At 41.2% G+C, this 19,451-nt stretch overlaps 3 protein-coding genes across 7 annotated transcripts; all 3 read left to right on the top strand.

Annotated features, from left to right (window-relative positions):
• Nucleotides 1-262: 262 nt before the first annotated feature.
• On the top strand, nt 263-2,813 carry naa10 (N-alpha-acetyltransferase 10, NatA catalytic subuni). 2 transcript variants are annotated; one of them, XM_086276340.1, is made up of 8 exons: nt 263-449; nt 580-678; nt 799-857; nt 943-988; nt 1,346-1,461; nt 1,612-1,656; nt 2,153-2,238; nt 2,377-2,813. In XM_086276340.1, exons 1-8 carry the CDS (start codon nt 429-431, stop codon nt 2,577-2,579), a joined length of 675 nt encoding a protein of 224 aa, XP_086132466.1. In that variant the 5' UTR covers nt 263-428; the 3' UTR covers nt 2,580-2,813. The 2 variants fall into 2 exon arrangements, with proteins under 2 accessions (XP_086132466.1, XP_086132468.1); XM_086276342.1 differs by having other exon boundaries at nt 264-449; nt 2,153-2,237; nt 2,397-2,813.
• A 264-nt stretch (nt 2,814-3,077) lies between these two features.
• On the top strand, nt 3,078-12,485 carry LOC147304842 (rho GTPase-activating protein 4-like). Of its 4 annotated transcripts, none has more exons than XM_086276339.1 (23): nt 3,078-3,924; nt 4,381-4,518; nt 6,345-6,434; nt 6,567-6,738; nt 6,848-7,010; nt 7,223-7,285; nt 7,369-7,497; nt 7,570-7,698; nt 7,871-8,092; nt 8,260-8,361; nt 8,738-8,899; nt 8,997-9,081; nt 9,220-9,247; nt 9,355-9,454; nt 9,554-9,614; nt 9,769-9,846; nt 9,947-10,075; nt 10,170-10,275; nt 10,480-10,707; nt 10,794-10,846; nt 10,945-11,176; nt 11,253-11,298; nt 11,811-12,485. In XM_086276339.1, the coding sequence occupies exons 3-23, from the start codon at nt 6,368-6,370 to the stop codon at nt 11,985-11,987; spliced, it is 2,532 nt and encodes an 843-aa protein (XP_086132465.1). In that variant the 5' UTR covers nt 3,078-3,924; nt 4,381-4,518; nt 6,345-6,367; the 3' UTR covers nt 11,988-12,485. The 4 variants fall into 4 exon arrangements, with proteins under 4 accessions (XP_086132465.1, XP_086132463.1, XP_086132464.1 ...); XM_086276337.1 differs by having other exon boundaries at nt 4,376-4,518; XM_086276338.1 differs by lacking the exon at nt 3,078-3,924 and having other exon boundaries at nt 4,332-4,518.
• Nucleotides 12,486-13,854: 1,369 nt separating this feature from the next.
• Nucleotides 13,855-17,629, top strand: ssr4 (signal sequence receptor, delta). Its single transcript, XM_086276343.1, has 6 exons — nt 13,855-14,037; nt 14,245-14,363; nt 14,449-14,523; nt 16,047-16,136; nt 16,268-16,333; nt 17,202-17,629. Exons 1-6 carry the CDS (start codon nt 13,989-13,991, stop codon nt 17,304-17,306), a joined length of 504 nt encoding a protein of 167 aa, XP_086132469.1. The 5' UTR covers nt 13,855-13,988; the 3' UTR covers nt 17,307-17,629.
• Nucleotides 17,630-19,451: the final 1,822 nt, after the last annotated feature.

Here is a 19,451-nt window from a genome sequence, read left to right as displayed (position 1 = left end):
ACCACCAGATGTCACCGGAGAGGACTGTGTTGAAAAGCTTCGAGTAATGAACCGTTTTTCAATACAAGCTTCAGTGCTTCGGAAAGCTTCATTTGGCCATCACTAGTATAACCTCAAATTACCTATAGTTGTCTGTCTATGTTAGCCACCGTCGGGCCACAGCAAGGGTTTATGGCCACTTTTTTTTCAAAATAAATCCGATTAATACAATAGGTACAACTTTTATTCTGAAATCCCGGCAGAGCGGACGTGTATGACGTTATTGTGGCACGCTCCTTCCTCTTGCTTTCCTTGCTAGCACGTCCATTTAGTTAGCTAGCGAAACAGGCTCTTTAACCCCGTAGGGGAACTGTTATGAATCATTTGACCAGTGTAGTATAATAGATTTTTTTGATTTTCATAATCTTGTTAGTAATTGATATTGGAAAATGAACATACGAAACGCACGGGTAAGTATAGAGAAATTCACTCGAGAGCCACGCTGTTTCTGCACAGAGCTAAGCTAACGTTACAGGCTGCAGTTTAGCTGAGCAGATATCGCCGGTCAGCTGTGTGACCCTTTTTATGTGTTTCTTTCAGCCGGAGGACCTAATGAACATGCAGCACTGTAACCTGCTGTGTCTTCCAGAAAATTATCAGATGAAATACTACTTCTATCACGGCTTGTCATGGCCACAGGTAACGAGCAGTGCTGATTCCAGTTTCCCTGTCTCTGCTAATGGCACTGCTCCTATCATACATACCATTACAATGTGTACGGTTATGTCTCTAATTGTTCTTCCGTTTAAATCGTTCCAGCTCTCATATATAGCAGAGGATGAAAATGGGAAAATTGTGGGATATGTGCTCGCAAAGATGTAAGTATTAGCGAGCATATTTGTATCCTGCTGTCACTTTTAAGAAAACGCATTGATTCTTATGACTTTTGCAAACTCTTTATAGGGAGGAGGACCCAGATGATGTACCTCATGGACACATAACATCCCTGGTGAGTCGGAGCACCTGCGACACCTCAGACAACTCCTTTGCCTCTTTTTCTTCATATTCTGTTGGGTGCTCCTTTAGGGGGTTCACCACAGCGGATCTGCCTCCAATCTCATCATGTCGCTAGCATTTCCTCTGTCATTCTTCATGGTTTTCATCACTTCTTAATATATCCACTATTATTCTATTGCACATTTGCAAACTAGCTCACCTTTGCCTCTTTATCTCCAAACTGCTCATCCTGAGCTGTCTCTCTGATGTACTAATTTCTGATCGCATCCTTCTTGGTTACTCCAAGTTCAAATCTTAACATCTTTAGCTCTTAAACCACCAGCTTCACCTAAAACACTCTGTCTTCTAGGCAGTAAAGCGGTCCCACCGACGTCTGGGACTGGCTCAGAAGCTGATGGATCAAGCCAGTCGGGCCATGATAGAAAACTTCAATGCTAAATATGTCTCACTTCATGTTCGCAAGAGGTACTGCGGACTCTTGGCTTGTTGCAAACTAGGGTTTATCTCTTTGTGTACATAAATGATTGTATGAATTCCTATGTACAAAATGTGTTCTGACTCCAATTGTATCTGTAAGTGCTCCTGTTTTCAAGAAATGTTTTCTCCCCACTGCAGCAACCGAGCTGCCCTGCACCTGTACTCAAACACACTTAAATTCCAGTAAGTATTTCTGTTTCTCTAGCAACATTACTGTTAAGTTTTTTAAATGTAATTCATGTACTACTACAACTTTTATTTTATTTACATCAGCTGGGCTACAATAGTTTAATAATACTGGTAGTCGATATAATTTGACCTGTGTTTAGTATAATTAATCAGATAACTGTATCACAAATGTGATGGCTACTTATATTGGTAGATAATTATAAGATTGTTATTCCCAGGTACTACTGGGTTTTGTTTTGTTTTTTAAAGTCTCTAAAGGCTCAGTCTACTTTTTTCTTTCCCTCACCATGTTTTAAAAATAGTTTTAAGGGTCATTTTCTACATGATTGTTTCTTTGTGTATATAGATGAAAGAATGTTGGTTGGATTAGTGATAGTTTCAACTATAACTCTCATTTTTAAAATCCATTAAAATTCTGTTTGAAAATGTGCTGAACAGCTGAATGTTTTTGCACCAACTTTAACTGATCTACTATCTTGTCCCTTCACAGGATTAGTGAAGTAGAGCCCAAATACTACGCAGATGGGGAGGATGCCTACGCCATGAAAAGAGACCTGGCCCACATGGCTGATGAGGTACTTGATTTTTACATCTTTTTTAAAAAAAAATATGAGCTACTTTAGTTTGATTGTCACTCACTCTGAATTGCCCCTTAATATGAGCATGTGACCAAAATCTGAATGCGTTACTTTTTTTTCTTTTCTTTTTTTTTGGGTCCCCTGGTCATCTCACAGCTGAGGAAACCCGGAGCACGCGTGCCGGGTCAAGAGGCACAATCTGGCCAAAGTCCGTCGGGGTCCGGTGACCATGAGAGAGAAAGCGAGAGAGACAGCGGAGGAGAGAGCAAAGAGCTGAGCGAAGTCAGCGAGGCAACAGAAAGCACAGATGTTAAAGATTCCTCTTCTGATTCACAGTGACACTGCAGCTTTAGACATTTTTAAAATCATCCCTTGCATCCAGTTTTTATCTATTTGCCATTTCCCCTGACCTTACACACTGATTATCTCGGCACCAAAAATGCTCCAACATTTACGTCACTTTTTTATTTTTGGTAATTCTGGTTATTTTTTTTTTCCTGCAGTGATGAGCAGAGACTTTGTTAATAGCATCAATCTACTCAGTTATCTAAATTAAATACAAATTAATTACTGGTCTGGTCATTTTTATTGGATTATTGTCATTGTAAAAGCTGTGTGAGGTTTAAGACCGCCTGTACTTTTCAATTGGTCTTTATTTGACAGAATAAATCTGTCAAATAATACTTCTTGTATTTCATTTTTGTCAAAAAAGGCATCAAATAATGAGCATCTCTGAACGAAAACCAGCAGAGTCGGATAAGTTATTCAACTGCCACCTTGGTATTGTGAGTGATGATCTGATTAAAAGTTAAAGACCCCAAAAAATAGGATAAAAACCTTGATGATGGAATAAACTGATAAAAAGAAAAATTCTTCCACGTTAATGATTTAACCCAACTCATTGTGTCTGCATTCTTCCTCCGTGGGCTACGTCCTTTTTCCAAAAATGGTACTGTAGCTTCTAAGCTGAACTAATCCTCTGCAAAGAGTTTGTTTTTAATACATACGATTAAAGATGGAAAGGACATCATAGATATCTGTCCTCAGGTAACTGGTTGAACACATGACAAGGAGATAAACATGAATCACTTGTGAGCATGCCACCAGTTCACTATATGGTGTAGGTAGGTGTAAATACTAGAACAGCTGCCACAAGTCTTCAATCGGAAGGATTTTGATCTGTAAAAATGAGTGCTTGTAAGCACGGCCACTGTGGAAACATGTTCGATGCCATGTAGTAATGGAATGCTGAAGTTCATATTAAAGTGTCATCTACTCAGCCCATTTTTAAGCCTATTATTCATAAGTGGGGAAGTGCCTTTACTGTCAAATTTATACTTTAGTGACTCCTACTGGCGGAGAAAGACTACTGCATGGCTTTTCACAATACCTACAGCAAGAGTTCAATGCCAGGAATGTCATGGGTCTCTATAACAGGTCACAATGGGACATAGTTAAGTGTAACTAAATTCAGATGAGTTTACTTTTCCTGCAGTGAACTGAATAGTTGGGCCATGACTGTTTACAGTTGAGCTCAAAGATTTTGTTTACTTTTATGTAGGGTGTAGCAAGGTTCAAAGGTCATTCTCGGTTTAAACTGAAAGACACAGCTCCCTGCTGCATTGGGACTCAACAGAGACTCCCTTCAATCAAACTGTTCTTTCTCAAATGTCATCCAAAATGCGTAAGTTAAATACCAGTTGTTTTTTTTAATTGTTTGTGCAACACCGTCTGTTTGTCTGTTTGAGGAAGGAAACGAGTGAAAGAGAAGTACGTGACAGATAAGAACAAATTATGCCTAATGATCTTTGAAAGAGTTAGACTCTCTCTGACAAATTGCAAGAAGCTCAGCTTCACACCAGCAGGCTGTTTAACACCTCTCAGACAGAGAAGTCAACAATGTTGTTGTAAATCTTTCTGTGTTATGATTTCATAGCAACAGTGGTCTTTGTTTCTGTTTTTCTTTTCCCTCCTAATCTACATAACTGACTGTTTTGTTTTTTTAAAGTCAAGGTTGCTCCCGCTCACTCATATTGTAGCCATGACAGTGTATAAAAAAATATATATTTAAAAAAACATAATAATAATAATAATACTCAAAATAACTTTCTTTTTTCCCCCTCAACTGAAATCAGCTCAGTGCAGCTGATTTCACTCAGGAACCGGCAAGGAGAGCCCAATCAGTGAAAACAGCTGTTGTTTGACTGAACTGAAAACCTGCTGTGGGGTTCAAGAGGAGGCACGAAAGAGAGAGAGAGGAAGGACTATACTAGAAAAGGTTTTCACATGCACAGTCACACACTGATGGCTTAAACTGAATGTGTGAGTGAGAAGAAGCGGGGAGGGAGGGAGGGAGGGGGGTGAGGGTGAGAACAGCAGAAGTAAGTAAGTGTGTGTGTGAGAGAGAGAGTCAGTCAGAGATGACTTCCACTCCACCCACATCCATCCGTGTCCAAAGTGAGGGGGAGGTGAAGCAGTTACTGCGCTATTAACTGGCATCATTTAGTTCAGTTTAGTGTGGAGGAAAGACTAGTCAAGACTCCTGATCAGGTATGACTCTCTGCACGTATGACACTCTTATTGATTTTTATTTGTTTTCCTGTCTCACCAAATCAGCACTGGTAGTCAGTTTAACACTTAATGAACATGTTTTTGTATTAAAAAGGCGCATGCTGTTATGCAGTTAAGGTTTGCATTGCTTGATCGTTTTATGTTGTTGTTGGCTATAGACAAACCCCCCCCAGGGCGAGTGATGTTTCATAACTATAGACGCCTCTACTTGTTTGTGCTTGTTTAAAAAAACACTAAAATGGTAGAAAAGGTTACTTTAGTAAAACAGGAACTGAAAAGCTATAGTAGCAATAAGGTTAAGACTAGCCTTAATGAAATACTGCGGCAGGTTGTGAGGATAGGATGTGGTGATTCACCAGCTGATCGCATGGAGAAAGAATGAAGCGACTAATGGAAAAGGGTGACACAGGCTGCAAAAATTGAACTCCTTTTTGCAGGGAGTTTGGGCCATGCTGAAATACAGCAGTCATGTTAGCAGGTCATCTGTTGGGAGAGTGCACATTTCAGCTAAAGAGAGTGCTGATGAGTGATGTTTGGCTTTCAAAAAAAAGGGAAGTTGAGGGGGAGAAATGGAGAGAATGTGTGCGTATTGATTGTGTACAAAAGGGTATGATCCAGCAAGACAACACTCTGATCTTCCTCTTTTTGAATTGCAATAAATTTCCTTTAATGTACAGTATTTTGCAAAGTTCAGGATTATCGTGCGCTGAAGAAAAACCGCCGTGCTCCAGCCACACTCATCTTTCTTTTTTCTTGAGAATAGGCCTGGGTGTAAGTTTCACCCATAAATTATAGTTAAAAGCGTGTCAAGAAACTGAAACCTATCAGAAACGATCAGTTAAACCTCTATCAGTAAGACCTGGTAGTTTTCTTTGTCTGACTGTAAAGGGTAAAGCCAGTTCTCCGATAAACATGTCCTGTCGTGTTCATCCTGAACTGGAATATACCTGGGTATAGTCTTCTCAATCCGCCAAGACATGCTGTAAAGTGAAAGGCAGAAGGATTTAAACCTTTATTGGTGAAAGTTCTTTTTCCTTCTTTTTTTCTTCTTCTGTAAAACCACCTGTAGTGTTGAGCACAAACATCCCTGCACAGTTGTGCGCCTTGTGGTTCGTCCTATTTTTAGGGCAGCTTGAGATGCTGTTAGAGTTATTTTTGCACCTTGTGCAATTCTGCAGTCTGCCCGGTGCAAGCAAGCAACACATGCCAACCGGTTTTCTAGTTGCCTGCTGTTCAGGGAAACGCAGCAGAGTGTGACCACGTTGAAAAGATGTGCTACAGTAAGACGAACATGCTCATTTCAGCTCTACAAGTCTCTCAAGAGGAAGTGCGTAGGGTCTATTGGAGGAAGGGGAAGGGTGGAGGTGGTGGAGGGGACTTCAGTAGAAAGGGTGTAACAGTGGGTTTAACAGGTTTTCTCCACCAAAGGATACTGATCAGCTTGCATACTCCCCTCTTTAAGAAAGGGTTAACAGAACAGAGCTGATATTTCATGCTAGCTTATAAATGAAAGCAATCACTGCCTTTATACAGAATTCCACCCATCTGGATCAACAATGAGTTCCCATGTCAAACTTCGGAAGGAGCGGGTCAGTGTGGTGGACTACGACATTCAAATCAAAGGTAAAAGGCATGTGGTGGTTTGTGCCACACTGAGAAACACAACCTCTTTATTTCACACCATCTTAACTCTGATCAGTGAAACCAGTTTCTAACCTACTTGTCACAGTAAGTGTGTCTTTGTCGGCCTTTCAGAGGTTCGCTGTCAGCTTGTAGACCAACTGAAAGTATTGGACTTGCAACTTGAGCAAAAGAACCAACAGCTGCAAGACCTGACAGACTACCTGCGTCGACGGGGTGAGATTGAAAGCGAGTATGCTCGTTCCCTGGAAAAACTAGCAGAAAGGTTCACATCAAGGATAAAGAGGTAATTGCACACTGCACATAACGTGCTAAACTACACAGCAGTTCATTTCAATCTTCAAAGTTTGTGTCCTTTTGTATTTTTTTTCTTGTTTATGCATGACCACGCTCAGGAAGGAGCCCAGTAGTAACTCTGTGTCCCAAGTATGGCTTACTCTGCTGTCCCAGACCCGCCAAGAAAGTAGGGACCATAATGGACTGAGTGAAAGCTGCAACAACTTTCTCACCCAACCTCTCACACATTGTGTGGAGTACACACAGCGCCTTGCAAAGAAGGTACTACTGCAAGCGCTCACCCACGAACACACTGCCATGCACTTCTGCAGTGCAAATGACATAATACTTGCTCTGTTATCGTTTTTCCATTCTCACTTTAACCACCAGTTCATGTTTTTCCAAATCTTGATATTTAAAGTATGACGTGGGTCACTGTGTCCTTGCTGTGTCGTGTCATCTCACTTCTCTGATATTTTGTCTGTGTTTTCCAGAGTAAAGACATCTGCATTCAGCTACAAGATGGGCTACTCAAGGTTACCACAGAGCTACAGGCGGTACGTGAGAAACCAACCACACAGAATGTTTTCCGTTTCTTAAGTACACAGAGGAAAGCATTGCTTTTTGTGCCTGTGTGCAGGCATGGCGAACATACTACCAGTACCACTCAGACTATGTCTGTGCAGAGGGGAAGCTGAGGGAAGCAGAGAAGCAAGAGGAAAAGCAGAAGCAGAGTGCAAATAAAAAACTGGAGAGGCTGATAGAAAAGGTAAATGCTTGGTGTCATGTGCGTGCATGCACGTATCATGTGACTCTTACTGACAATGTTTATGTGCTTTAGAGACAAATTAAAGTCCAAGAAATAAAGCTGAAGTGCAGCAAGGCCCGAAATGAGTACCTCCTAAACCTGGCTGCAGCCAATTCCTCCATGAATAAGTACTACCTGCAAGACATCTCTACTCTCATAGATGTGAGTACATCAGTCACCTTTTCCTTTCAACATACAAAAACCCTACATAGCACTCAAGGTCATGATCTCTCATGTCATTTGAACCCCAGCGCTCATTGTTTCCATTCCTTCTGTCATGATCTGAAAGCTCCCGAATGAATGAAGTGATTCTAAATTCAGTTTCCTCCTCCAGTGTGCAGATACAGGTTACCACACCACTTTGGGCAGGGTGATGCAGGCCTACTTGTCAAGACGGTGGAAGGCCCAGGATAACCTGAGCGCAGGCCTGCAGCAAATAGAGGAGACCGTGTCTAGACTGGACCAGAGCCGGGATAGAGACATCCTCCTGCAGGACAACTACAACACCTTCTCTATGCCCCTACGCTTCCCCTATCAGCCCCACGATGGGGACCAGGTGTGTATTTTGATTAAATTATGTAAAGGAACTTTATATATTAAGTGTGTGGAACAACTCTAGACTCCCTTACATTCTGTCGGTGCTGTGCTTTTTGGAAATCGAACTTCCCAGAGGAACCCACCCGAGGGATTAATAAAGTTCTATCTTATCTTATCTTATTTCAGGTTACTCAGGTCAGTGCGGAGTGTGAGATGATATGCGAACTGGAGACCAGATTCAAACAGATACAAACTCGACTGCAAGCCGTCACCCAGGAAACTGAGGAGGTAAAGAAAATCGCACCAACCAGGGCTGCTCGTTATCATATTTTGAATTTTAACGAGGCTGCAAATAGTCTATGAAAATTTCTTCTTGTTTCCTTATTCTAATTTTAGTTAAACTTATTAAAGCATCACAGCCTCAAGTACAGAAAGGAAGTAAAAGTGCTTAAAAGTGATGAAGATGCAAAAGCACTATAATAAAAGGCGAGAACGCCTTCCACCTCATTATTGACTATATTTAGCCCTTTTTTAATAGTTCTCATGATCTCAGTGTGTAAGACAAGTATAAATCTCAGCAGTTCTGCTGGCACTTGAAAGTGACATAATGTCTCAAATGTGGGTATCTACACAACACACCTCTCACCCTGCTGCTCTCACATAGGTTAATAAGAGCATGTCAGCAGCCCAGGCTTCTCTGCTGGAGGGCATCGGCGATGATCTGGAGCCTTCATCTCAGGAGGGCAGCACTGAAAATCTGACTGTAAAGCCCAGCGCCACTCGACGACGGGCCAACCTGCAGGAAATAGAATACCTCTACTTTACTGTGAGTCGGTAAAATTTGGGGGCAACAGCAATGATGTGCAGTTGGTGTGGTAACGATAAAAAAAATACTAATCTGATCGGTGTAATTTGTTTTACAGAAAGTAAAGGAGTACCTCGTTGGCAGCTCTCTTGTATCTAAACTGCAAGTTAAACATGATCTGCTTAAAGAAGCTGTAGAAAAAGGTATTGCTTCTGCATTTCTCACGTTACAATACCACAAGTTGTTGACTCTGTGTCACAAAATACCAAACACAGAGTATTTCTCCTTTTTAAAACGGATTGCTCTTATCATATGTTACGTCCTTTTTCTTTTCTTCCCAGCTGAAGTATCAAATGACCATCAGCCTCGGTATGAATATAATTATTTTTAACAGTTGTCGCTGGGTCATCGTTTTTATTTATTCATGCTACCAGTCTTAACACTGTGCCTCCACGGTCCTGTGTGTCATTCTCCAGACACACTGGAAAGTCTATGCGTGTCAGAAAGAATCACCCGAGTGCCAATTTGATGCACAGCCAAAAACTTTTCAATGGAGACATGCTGTCCTTCATAACGGTAACACCGGTTTCCTCTTTCAGCTCTCTCGTTGTCATTTTAGTTTTTCCCTTTGACTCGTGATGAGTCAGTGAAATTTATTGTTTATTTTTAATTCAGGCATCAGGACAACAGATTCCAATTGTTGTGGAAAGCTGCATTCGCTATATCAACCTCCATGGTGAGTCTTCATTGCTGAAGTAACATTAAACCATTAGATGTTATTGTAAAAAGACAACTGCAGACACACATACATCTAGCCTCTTGTGTTTAAAAGTGACTGAGGGAAACAGGCACTCATTTTAGACCACTGCGATAATCTGTCTGCCCATCAGGACTCCACCATGAAGGGATATTTAGAGTGCCGGGGTCTCAGTTGGAGGTCAATAACCTCAGGGACGCTTTTGAGCGAGGTAGGGGTGTGTGTATTTGTTAGATTAACTTCTATTCATAGCGCTCCTCTCCATGGAGCATTAATAATGTGGGGCAGTGTGCCATGGGCTTCCCCTGCAGGAGAGGACCCTTTGGCTGAGGGGAGTTATGACCTTGACTCGGTGGCTGGAGTGCTGAAGCTTTACTTCAGGGGTTTAGATAATCCACTCTTCCCCCTTGACAGCACCAATCTGCTCCTGGAGCATGCCCGTGAGTGTTCTTGTGCACCTGTGGATATAATTAGTGTGGCTAAGGATGCTCAGCAGCAACTTCTCTTTTATTTCATCACCTTTTTGTTTTCCAGAAATAAAGAATGAGGCAGAGCGAGCAGCTGAGCTGAAAGCTGTGATTTCTTCCTTCCCCGAGCCTGCTATCATCGTCATGAGATACCTCTTTGCATTCCTTTATCAGTGAGTGTCGTTACCTGTGACTTGAATATGGAAAACCTGAATTTTTGCCTTGTTTTTTCTCATTGCTGAATCATTCTGTGAGAATCATTAACATCCACTGTTAGTGCAGTTAAATAAGATTATATGAGGTAAAAACAACCAATAAAATTAACCAACTTTAATTTTTCTTTGTTTCTTTATTTACTCCTCTCTCTCTGCCTTCAGTGTGTCGGAGTATAGTGACGAGAACATGATGCAACCTTACAATCTGGCCGTGTGTTTTGGCCCGAGCCTGATAAGAGGGGCTCATGATGACGACGTCGTGACCCTGCAGCCTCAGATCAATGCCCTGGTGAAGGACATCATCATTGAGCAAGAAAGCATCTTCCCCACTCAGAGCGAAGTGCCGGGACCAGTTTATGAGAAATGCATGACACTAGAACTGGATGACGGGTACAGTGAAAAAGTGTAGTTCACATAACATGCGGGGGTTGGGGGGTGTATTGTGGAATGATTATATTATGCTCTTTACTTCACAGAGAGACCAATGTTGATGGAGATATAGAAACTGAGTACACCCCTAGCAAAGATGGTAAGTTTATGTGGCTATTTCAGTTCATCGCTTCATTAAAAATATATAATGATGTCTTTGAAGAATAACAAAGGATGTATACATTTGCTTTGCTGCAGATTTAGAAATGGGTTTTTTGGCTGACAACAGCACAAGTATGTCAATGTCTGGAGTAGCAGCACCCAGAAGGGGAGAACGCCCCAGAGCTAATAGCAGCGGGGCACTAGAACACAAATTAACAGCTGCACCAGGAGGAGGCAGCTTCGGTTCAGGTGGAAAGTGCACACTTCAGATTCCTGTTGGGCCGCAATGTAAGCCAAGGAGGATGCCCTCTCCTTGTTATGGGCAAGAGTAAGTAACCCAACAACAGCTGACTGACTGTGCTTGAGTAAAACATAATTATTCAGACTGATCTTTCTGCATACAGCTACCAGCGACGGTCATCTGAGGATATAGCCTCTCGAGTAGATAAGGTGTGTCTTGTTTTTCTTATAGCTCTCTGTTTATAACCTAATAAATGTCTTTAAAAAGAAAAATACCGCATCATTGTGCAATGAGCCAACTTTAAATGAAGCCATTATAAAGGGTTCTCACAGTAATCTGTGTCTGTAGCTGTAAGCGTTACAACATCAGAGGTTGCTAAAGGGGACAATGAGCCAAACTGTACTTGGAAATGTGCTGCTGCTAAAGAGCAAGTGGCTGGGCTGTCCTTCCTTTTTTTTTTTTTTTTTTTTTTTTTTTTTGAAAAAAATCCATTTTTGATAACCAAAAAGAAGAACTAAGTGTTAACGGTAGCAAGAAACCCACATTCTGGGTTTCCTGCTTACGAAAATCTGAGTGGTGTTCAGTAAATTACTATACAGAGTAATTAGTCATTGCCAAGAGCGGCGAGCAGAAACAGAAGTTCTGAAGTCGAAAAGTAGAGAAAACGGACACTTCCCCCTGTTTCCTCTCTCATCTGTACTTTTTTATTTTCACATTACAGGAAGTCTGTCGCCAGATGGACTCAGTCTTTAAGGAGCTTTTGATTCGACAAACCCATCAGGATCCCACCCCCACTGTGTCCTCCCCCTCAGTCCAGACTCCCCAGAAGAAAGGAAAGCAGGATGGGCGCAGGGGGAGAGGAATAGGGCTCTTCAAATCAGCAGATGCAGCGGACTGAGATGATCAGCAATGGCACAAGAAGACACACGGGGCGAGGGAGAGATGATACTAATGGAAGTTGAGGTGTAGCGTGAAGGCCTTTGACAGTAGCTTTCAGCACATCTATTTCTAGAAACCTGAGATCCTTGACTGAGAGTCCTTTCTCTGAGGTCTCCTTGACTCAGTCCTGTCTTACGTGTGATGTACAGCAGATTTCCACAGGCCTGCGGTACTATGTCAAAACTGTGAACTACTTGAAATGCACCAATGTGTTTGTAGGCATTTTTGATATTTGCACTTCTTCTCTTATTATATTAAACAGCTGCCCTGCCAGTCAATAATTTTTAGTCAATACAGGCATAAGTGCACACTCTTAATCAAATTTCTGTCAAAATGAGATGCTGGCACAAAGTCAAGAAAACTGTGAATGTTATAGTTGTAAACGTCAATTCCTACTTATCTCTTTATGATTTATCTGTATATTTGAACTACATGCTGATTAAATAATTTGTCTAGGCTTACTGCTTCATTAGATGTGTATGTAAAACATGACTATAACTTGCATTTCTTTTCTTCATCCTGGGGTTTTATACATAGAATAATATATTCGGGCTTAAGTAAAAGTAGTCGAGATGCTCCTTTCTCATGCAACATTGGCTAGATGCCTCTGGGGCCTCCTTCAGTAATTGAAGGCCAGACGAGATGTATTCTTTTCAGTGTTTTCTGGGTTTCTCCCAGGTGTCCCACCCTGTGGATGTCCCTGGGAAAACCTTCAGTGGAATATGCTTGGGACGCTATTCCAAACATCCAAAATCGCTCCAAACATCTAAGCTCCTTACCCCTGCACCACTGCTCAATCTATACCAATATCTCTGTTGGTGTCTTGTCCTGTTTAATTTATTTAAATTTGATTTATATTGCTTCAAATCACTTAAAGGTATGTTTAAAAAAAAATAGGCCTCACTCTTCTTTACTTAGGGAAGCAAATCACCCTGAACATGGAAGGATCATCATTTATTAACAAAGCACCACAATCAGGTCGTCTGCTGACTTTCACCAAGGTGTGTCTCAGTAGCCTGAGTACATTTTTTTTTAATGATTTTCAATTTAGGAGAATCACAAAATATCTAATAAAGAGATTTCTTAAGTTCCCTCAACTGGACACTCATCTTTGTCCAACCTGTCTATAAAGGTGGAGATAATTAATGATAATAATTATTATTATAATATATATTATAACTGAATTATTACATATTTTTCAAAGGCAATGTCACAAATTTCTGTATACCCTAGATCCCCAAGGATGTCAAACTCATTGTAAATCATGGGCCACATACTTTGATTCTAAGTGAACCTCCACTTTCTTTCATTGTAAAGAAGTTTAAGTGCACATTTGATCCATGCGATATCTTAATATAAGAACAAGAAGTGCACTCTCAACCGCATGTCTCCTCCATTCTATATTATAAACAAATGCTCTAGTATTAAATAAAACAAATATATCAACACAACTCTGGGCTTAAATTGAAAAATAATAATCTAATTCCCCAAACTGTGCTGTTATTTCTAAAACAACATTTTTTGTAATTCACAGAAAGTGTATTATTTATTTCTTTACTTCTTTCACTCGTTTATTTATTTTTACTTTTGTCCAGTTTAAACTTTTCTGTTAATTGTCTGTCTATTACTTTATTACTTTGCTGTGGTGTGAATGACCATGAGGGAGGCTTTCATTAGAAATTTGTAAAAAATAAATAAGGTCAGTTTGTTAAAGCTGTTTAGATCCATCATTTACCGACTTCCGGCCATTTTGATTCTGATGACGTGTCGACGGGGCACTTTCCCAGGGTGCTCTGCGGTTTCGAGAGTCCACGTCATTGGTGCGCAGACGCAGAGGTGCAGAAGCGCTGTGAGCTGAGGTGGACTTCTTCCTTTTTACTGTTTGGAAGGAGCCGAGCACTCAGGCAACTGGACCTCAGGAGCAACACGAAACCTCTTAAACAACCTCCGAGACGTCACGATGATCCGGATAGCCGCCTTCTTTGCGCTGCTGGTGGTCGCCTGCTCAGGTAAGACAACTCTGTAAGAGAGAATACCGGGTTAATAAGCCTGTAATGCTAATCAGCTTTAGCTAGTAGCTAATTCATTGAATCACTACCCGCAATCTCGTAGCCACAGGAGGGCAGAGTGGTGAAAGTTGTATTATCTATAGATGCTGTGTAGATGATCATGTGCAGGATTTCAGCTGACCTCAACTCTGCTCTTTGTGCCCATAGGAGAGAGCTGCACGGACCCAGTCATCACTCCGTCGGCCTACACCACCTCTGACGCCGTCATCTCATCAGAGTCTGTCTTCATCGTTGAACTCAGCCTGACCTGCGCCAACGGAGCACAGGTAACTGTCCACCTCTAACACAGCCAGCAGCACAATGATGTACTGATGCTACTGGAGCACTCATGGTGATTTCTGCTCTCTGCAGAGCGTAACGCTGTATGCTGATGTCAATGGAAGACAGTTCCCTGTAACCAGAGGACAGGACGTTGGAAAGTACCAGGTATGGATTCACATGTGGCTACAGGTCAAGGTACTTGCTTTTACTGAATCTGATTTGTTAGCAGAGTGAAAAAAAATCAATCAGTCTCAAGCCTGGATGAAAGGGGAGGTTTGCATCAAGAAGGGCATCTGGTGTAAAATCTTTGCCAAATCAAACATGCGGGGCATCAAGGAAAAGGTTTCCATACCAGATCGATCGGGGCCCAGGTTAACAACAATGGCCACCTCCAGTGCTGCTGGCCAACAGGATGCTGGTTGATAGTGTGCTACTACTGACTGAAGACAAATTAAGAGGAGAAGGGGAAAAGATGATAGGAGGCAGGGAGAGAGAAGGAGGCTAGTCTAGGTGAGAGTAGGAAACTCTAAATGTACACTGGACAAAGGATGTTGAGTATGAAGCAGCCAGGAAGGAGAAAAAGAGGAAGAGTGCAGGTGAAGCTGGTGGCAAACGATCCACTGTGATGACCCCTATAAAGGGAGCAGCTGAAAACGTAGTAGCACTTTGTAGATTTATGGGTACTGAACTACAGAAGGTTGAACATATAGTCACAATAATTTTAGTGCTGTCTAAATCTATTATGAGCCAGATGATCGTGGTTACAGTTTTACCCGATACTGCTTTATTTCTCATTGTTTTTATCAGCTTTGTGCCAGTAATAATGTCTCATTATAAAAAGTTTCAGAAACGGTTTGAATTTTTTCAGCCAAGATTAGACAGCACCAAATCAGTATTACACAACTAATAAATATTAGTTACAGATATATGTAAATGTAATCTCATTTACTGATAGACTCACAGCAGTCAGTTGGCTGGTATTAGCCTATACTGATCAGCTCTTAATTGAGACCACCCTTAAAGCTTATAAGCAAAGGTGGGAGAAAATATCAAAGTACTTCCTCTTGTTATACATTTTCACTATGCTGGATGGATTCGTACATACATATTGATATCAAAACATGCTGCCCTTTAACTGGATTTTCCTGCCAGTTTGGTCATGACTTCATGACTTCTTGTAGCAGTAATTTCAGTAAATTGCAATAAAAAGGAAAAAGTGGACAGCAAATTATAGAAATTAAGTGAACCAACACACTAATACACACACACACCAGTGCAATAAAAATATATTAAATTCCTTTGTCAAAAGTAATTTCTATTGAATTAATAGTCACAGGATGTCTTTGATTAGGTGGCTGCCCCGAGGTTTATTGACCCTTCACAAATGAACAATCTCATGTAGAGCTTATAAAAAAAAAAAAGAAATATTGTTGATTTACTATAGGTGAGTGTCTTTTTCAAATAAGGACTACCGGGGTCATTAGGATACTTGTACCTTATGACTTGCTTAGACAGTAGTTTACATTTATCCCTAACCCTTTCATCAGCAGGCCATTAAAATACACGTTTGCCTTTTAGTACAGACTCGAGGCTTTACATTTAGACACATTTTTAAACTAAAAGTATCTTAAAGAAACAAAAAAAAGTAAATAATCAGCTATTATTAAATGTGTACTTTCTTCCATCAGGTGTCCTGGAGTCTTCCTCACAAACAGGCAACCTCTGGAACATATCAGGTCAAATTCTTCGATGAGGAGTCCTACAGTGCCCTGCGCAAGGTTAGTGTATTATGTGTTGTTGATCAGCTTACGGTTTCCTTTGCTTGAGCTCCACTTGTTTTGAAATGAGTCGTCTTTATAATCAAATATGCTTTAATTTCAATTAAATCTGTTAATCTCATTTGCTCCAGGCCCAGAGAAACAATGAAGACGTAAATGCCATTCACCCTCTCTTCTCTGTCAACATTGACCACAGGGTGAGTTTCTTCTAGGATCTCAGACTGAACACATCACTTGAGTCATGATCCTGCTATCTTGTAAATTAAAAGCCAGTAAACGCCCTTAAATTGTATCAGCTTTAGTGAGCTTACATCAAGTATCACGTAACTTCCTGGCATGTTTGAAAGGTCTCCAGTGAATGAATAAACCCAGAGAGATTATCGCCTGACTGCACACTCTTACAGGCCTCTATTTTGCAGAGTAGTCATATTGTTTCCTTAAGAATTAGTGAAGCTTAAAGAAGAGCAAATGGCAAGTGAACTTTGGACTTAAGTACACATGATTACCAGAAATTTGACATGATAGTGTGCAGGTAACCCTCTAACTTTATTTACCTCCCACTCATGCATCATACCGTCATACAATCAACAGGATGTTACGCTCTCATTAGCAGTGGCTTAAATTGCTCTCTTTAGAGTTGCAAAAAGTTTGACTCAGGGGTCCACCAATTTCATGTTGCCAGCATTTTTTTGCCCCTCGTTGCTTGACGTTACCAAATGTCACTGACTTGCTGCTGTCTCTTTGCTGTTTCCTGTGTGGATGCATCCAAGGGGCCAGTGTCTGATTTATGGTTGGAATCTCTGCATTCATTCAAAACAACAAACTCATGTAAACATGAAACTCCAGTTCCACCTTTAGCTTTGTGTGATTCTCATTTAAAAATAAACCTTATCTGCCTCTTATTGGCACTTGTGCAGCCCCACAGGCCGTTCACTCTGAAACTCTCTCCATTTAAAACCATAAAACTACTATTTAAGCCAACTTTCTTCTGATTGGCTGTCCCTCATTTGCCTTATTTACTCTTGTCCTTAAACCTGTTTCCTTTCCCCCCCCTGCTCACTACAGGGTGCATGGAATGGCCCATGGGTGTCTACTGAAGTGGTTGCTGCCCTCATTGGTATCCTGGTCTACTACTTGGCTTTCAGCGCAAAGAGCACCATCCAAGCATAAACTGACCCAAAACAGCTTTTTAAATACTGGATCATTAAAGACTGATTTCTGATGGGGCTCGACCAATTATCCATCATCCAGTGTTGAGACAAACCAACAGGATTTTGCCACTTGATCTGCTTTGGGGCAAGGAGCAGAAGTAGCAGTCTTTGTATTTTTTTATTCAGACTGTGTCTCTTATGTGCTTTTGAGTCTTTAAAGATGAATTTTGACACACGATTGACTCTCGGTATGGGTGGAGTTTTGTAACAATGGTTTCTTCTTTTGGAAACAACAGATCAATAAACCTGGACTTTACAAATAAAGAAATCACATAGAGCTCATGCATTGTATTGGGTCCCGCTTAAACAGTGGAACATCCTGACCAGATTGTGCTGCAAAGGTCAAAGCTTCCATGCAAATGAAATGTCAATAATGTGGCTGCGCAGACTGGCCTGAACAGGTCGAGTGGATGTGTCTCCTCCAGGAAAGTGAATAAATGACTTTTATTTTATTGGTTGTAGTAAAGCGAAAATCTATAAATTCCTTTTTCTCTAGACAGATGGGAAGGTCTGTTATTTCACAGCAACACGTCATCTACAGTGCTTCTTTTTATTTTCCAGTCTAGAACTAGCTGCAATTAGTCACCTGAACTCAAGTAACAACCAGCTTTAAGCAGATTTATCTTTCACATGCTGAAGTAGTTGAATTGTATCCCATCTATGGGTGGCCAAGTCGCATGAAAATGTCTCCACCTTTCCTAACTCCCATGCAGCCCCAAAAACAGCATATTTAAATCTGCCTGTTAACGTGTTTACTTTGCAACACGTACAAAGCTACAGGAATTCAAGACGGCCTTGGGGTGAGGGAAAAATAAATCTATCTCAAGGAACACGAGCAGGATAAACCTACCCAAAATTAACAAACCAAAATATCTGTGGAGTTGGCAGAAAAAAAGAAAACCACATGTCAGTGTGGTTTTTCTGCTGTAGTCAGACAGACTTGGTTGGATGATGAGTAAATCCTTTGTGACAGTAACCATCTTGGCCGTTGCAGTCCACTTAAAATCTCTCTTGATAATCTAAGCATTTATGTTCATAAATCCGGTTACGATAAAAAAGTTTTAAGGCTTTGTGCGTAGTAAATATCATTTGTGCTAGCTTGCAAACTCTTGAAAAACAATTCCTTTTTTTTCTGTAAACATGTTCAGCTTGGAGGCTGTGGCTGAACTCTCAGTGGACATGATGGCTATTTTTGTCAGCGCAAGAGAGGCAGCGCTGTCCCACTGGTATTCCTCGATATTCACGGAGAGCAGTGCATTAAACAAGGCAGCACGTCAGCAGCTTGTGTCCTGTCACATTTTCTCATAACGGGGACACACACATGCACACATGCCAAAAAAAAGAAAAATCTGTTACAGATGTTAATTCTGTGAGCAGGGAGTGCGGTAGCTTGCATTTCCTTTCTAAATTCCTGTAGTGCATTGCCACTGGTTGAGCACACTGTGGCAGCTGTGTGCTGCTGATGGAGACTCGAGGCTGATGCCAGCTTCAACTTTACAGGCAGATTGGATGTGATTTTTACTGGTTGTGGTTTACTAATGTTATTATTATGTTGCCTTATGAACTCCATGCCCTCCTTCTGCATCCAGTTTATGACATAGAGGTGCTCAGGGGAAAGTCATGCTGATGTGATCTAGTTTATTACAGAGACTTAAACTTAGCTTATCTATTTCTGTCTGTGCCCCAAATAAGGTTTAGCAAAGACTCTTCACTCCACAGAAAAACAATTTAGCATCAACAAAAACAGCACAACTGCAGCCTCTCACTTAGTCCTATAGAGTTGATGTATACTGCGAGTAAAGTGATCTGCTCACATAAATACTGCACAGTGTAGAGAACACAAGGAGTTTCTCAGATGACCGCTTCTCTGCTGCTTTGTCATCACACATTCACACTTGTGGTTTAAGTGCTTTCGTCTTCTGGCACCTTGACAAGGAGAGAAGAAAGCCATCGCAGTGTTGTTAATTTAGAATAGGCAGGGGCTGGAAGGAATCCAGATGTTGCCTCACAGAGTCACCTATTGGACTGTGGGAAGTCGCGGACAGCTGGATGGAGAGATATAAATGGAACGGACAAATAAACACTCAATGGAGGCCAGCGAGTC

Source organism: Aulonocara sp. 'chitande type north' Nkhata Bay, linkage group LG20 (assembly GCF_057382095.1).
Source record: "Aulonocara sp. 'chitande type north' Nkhata Bay isolate Kocher_YH1m ecotype deep benthic linkage group LG20, A_spYH_male_GT1.1, whole genome shotgun sequence".
NCBI classification, from domain to species: domain Eukaryota; kingdom Metazoa; phylum Chordata; class Actinopteri; order Cichliformes; family Cichlidae; genus Aulonocara; species Aulonocara sp. 'chitande type north' Nkhata Bay.
Note: the sequence above shows the minus strand (reverse complement) of the source record. Positions and strands in the feature narration are given on the sequence as shown.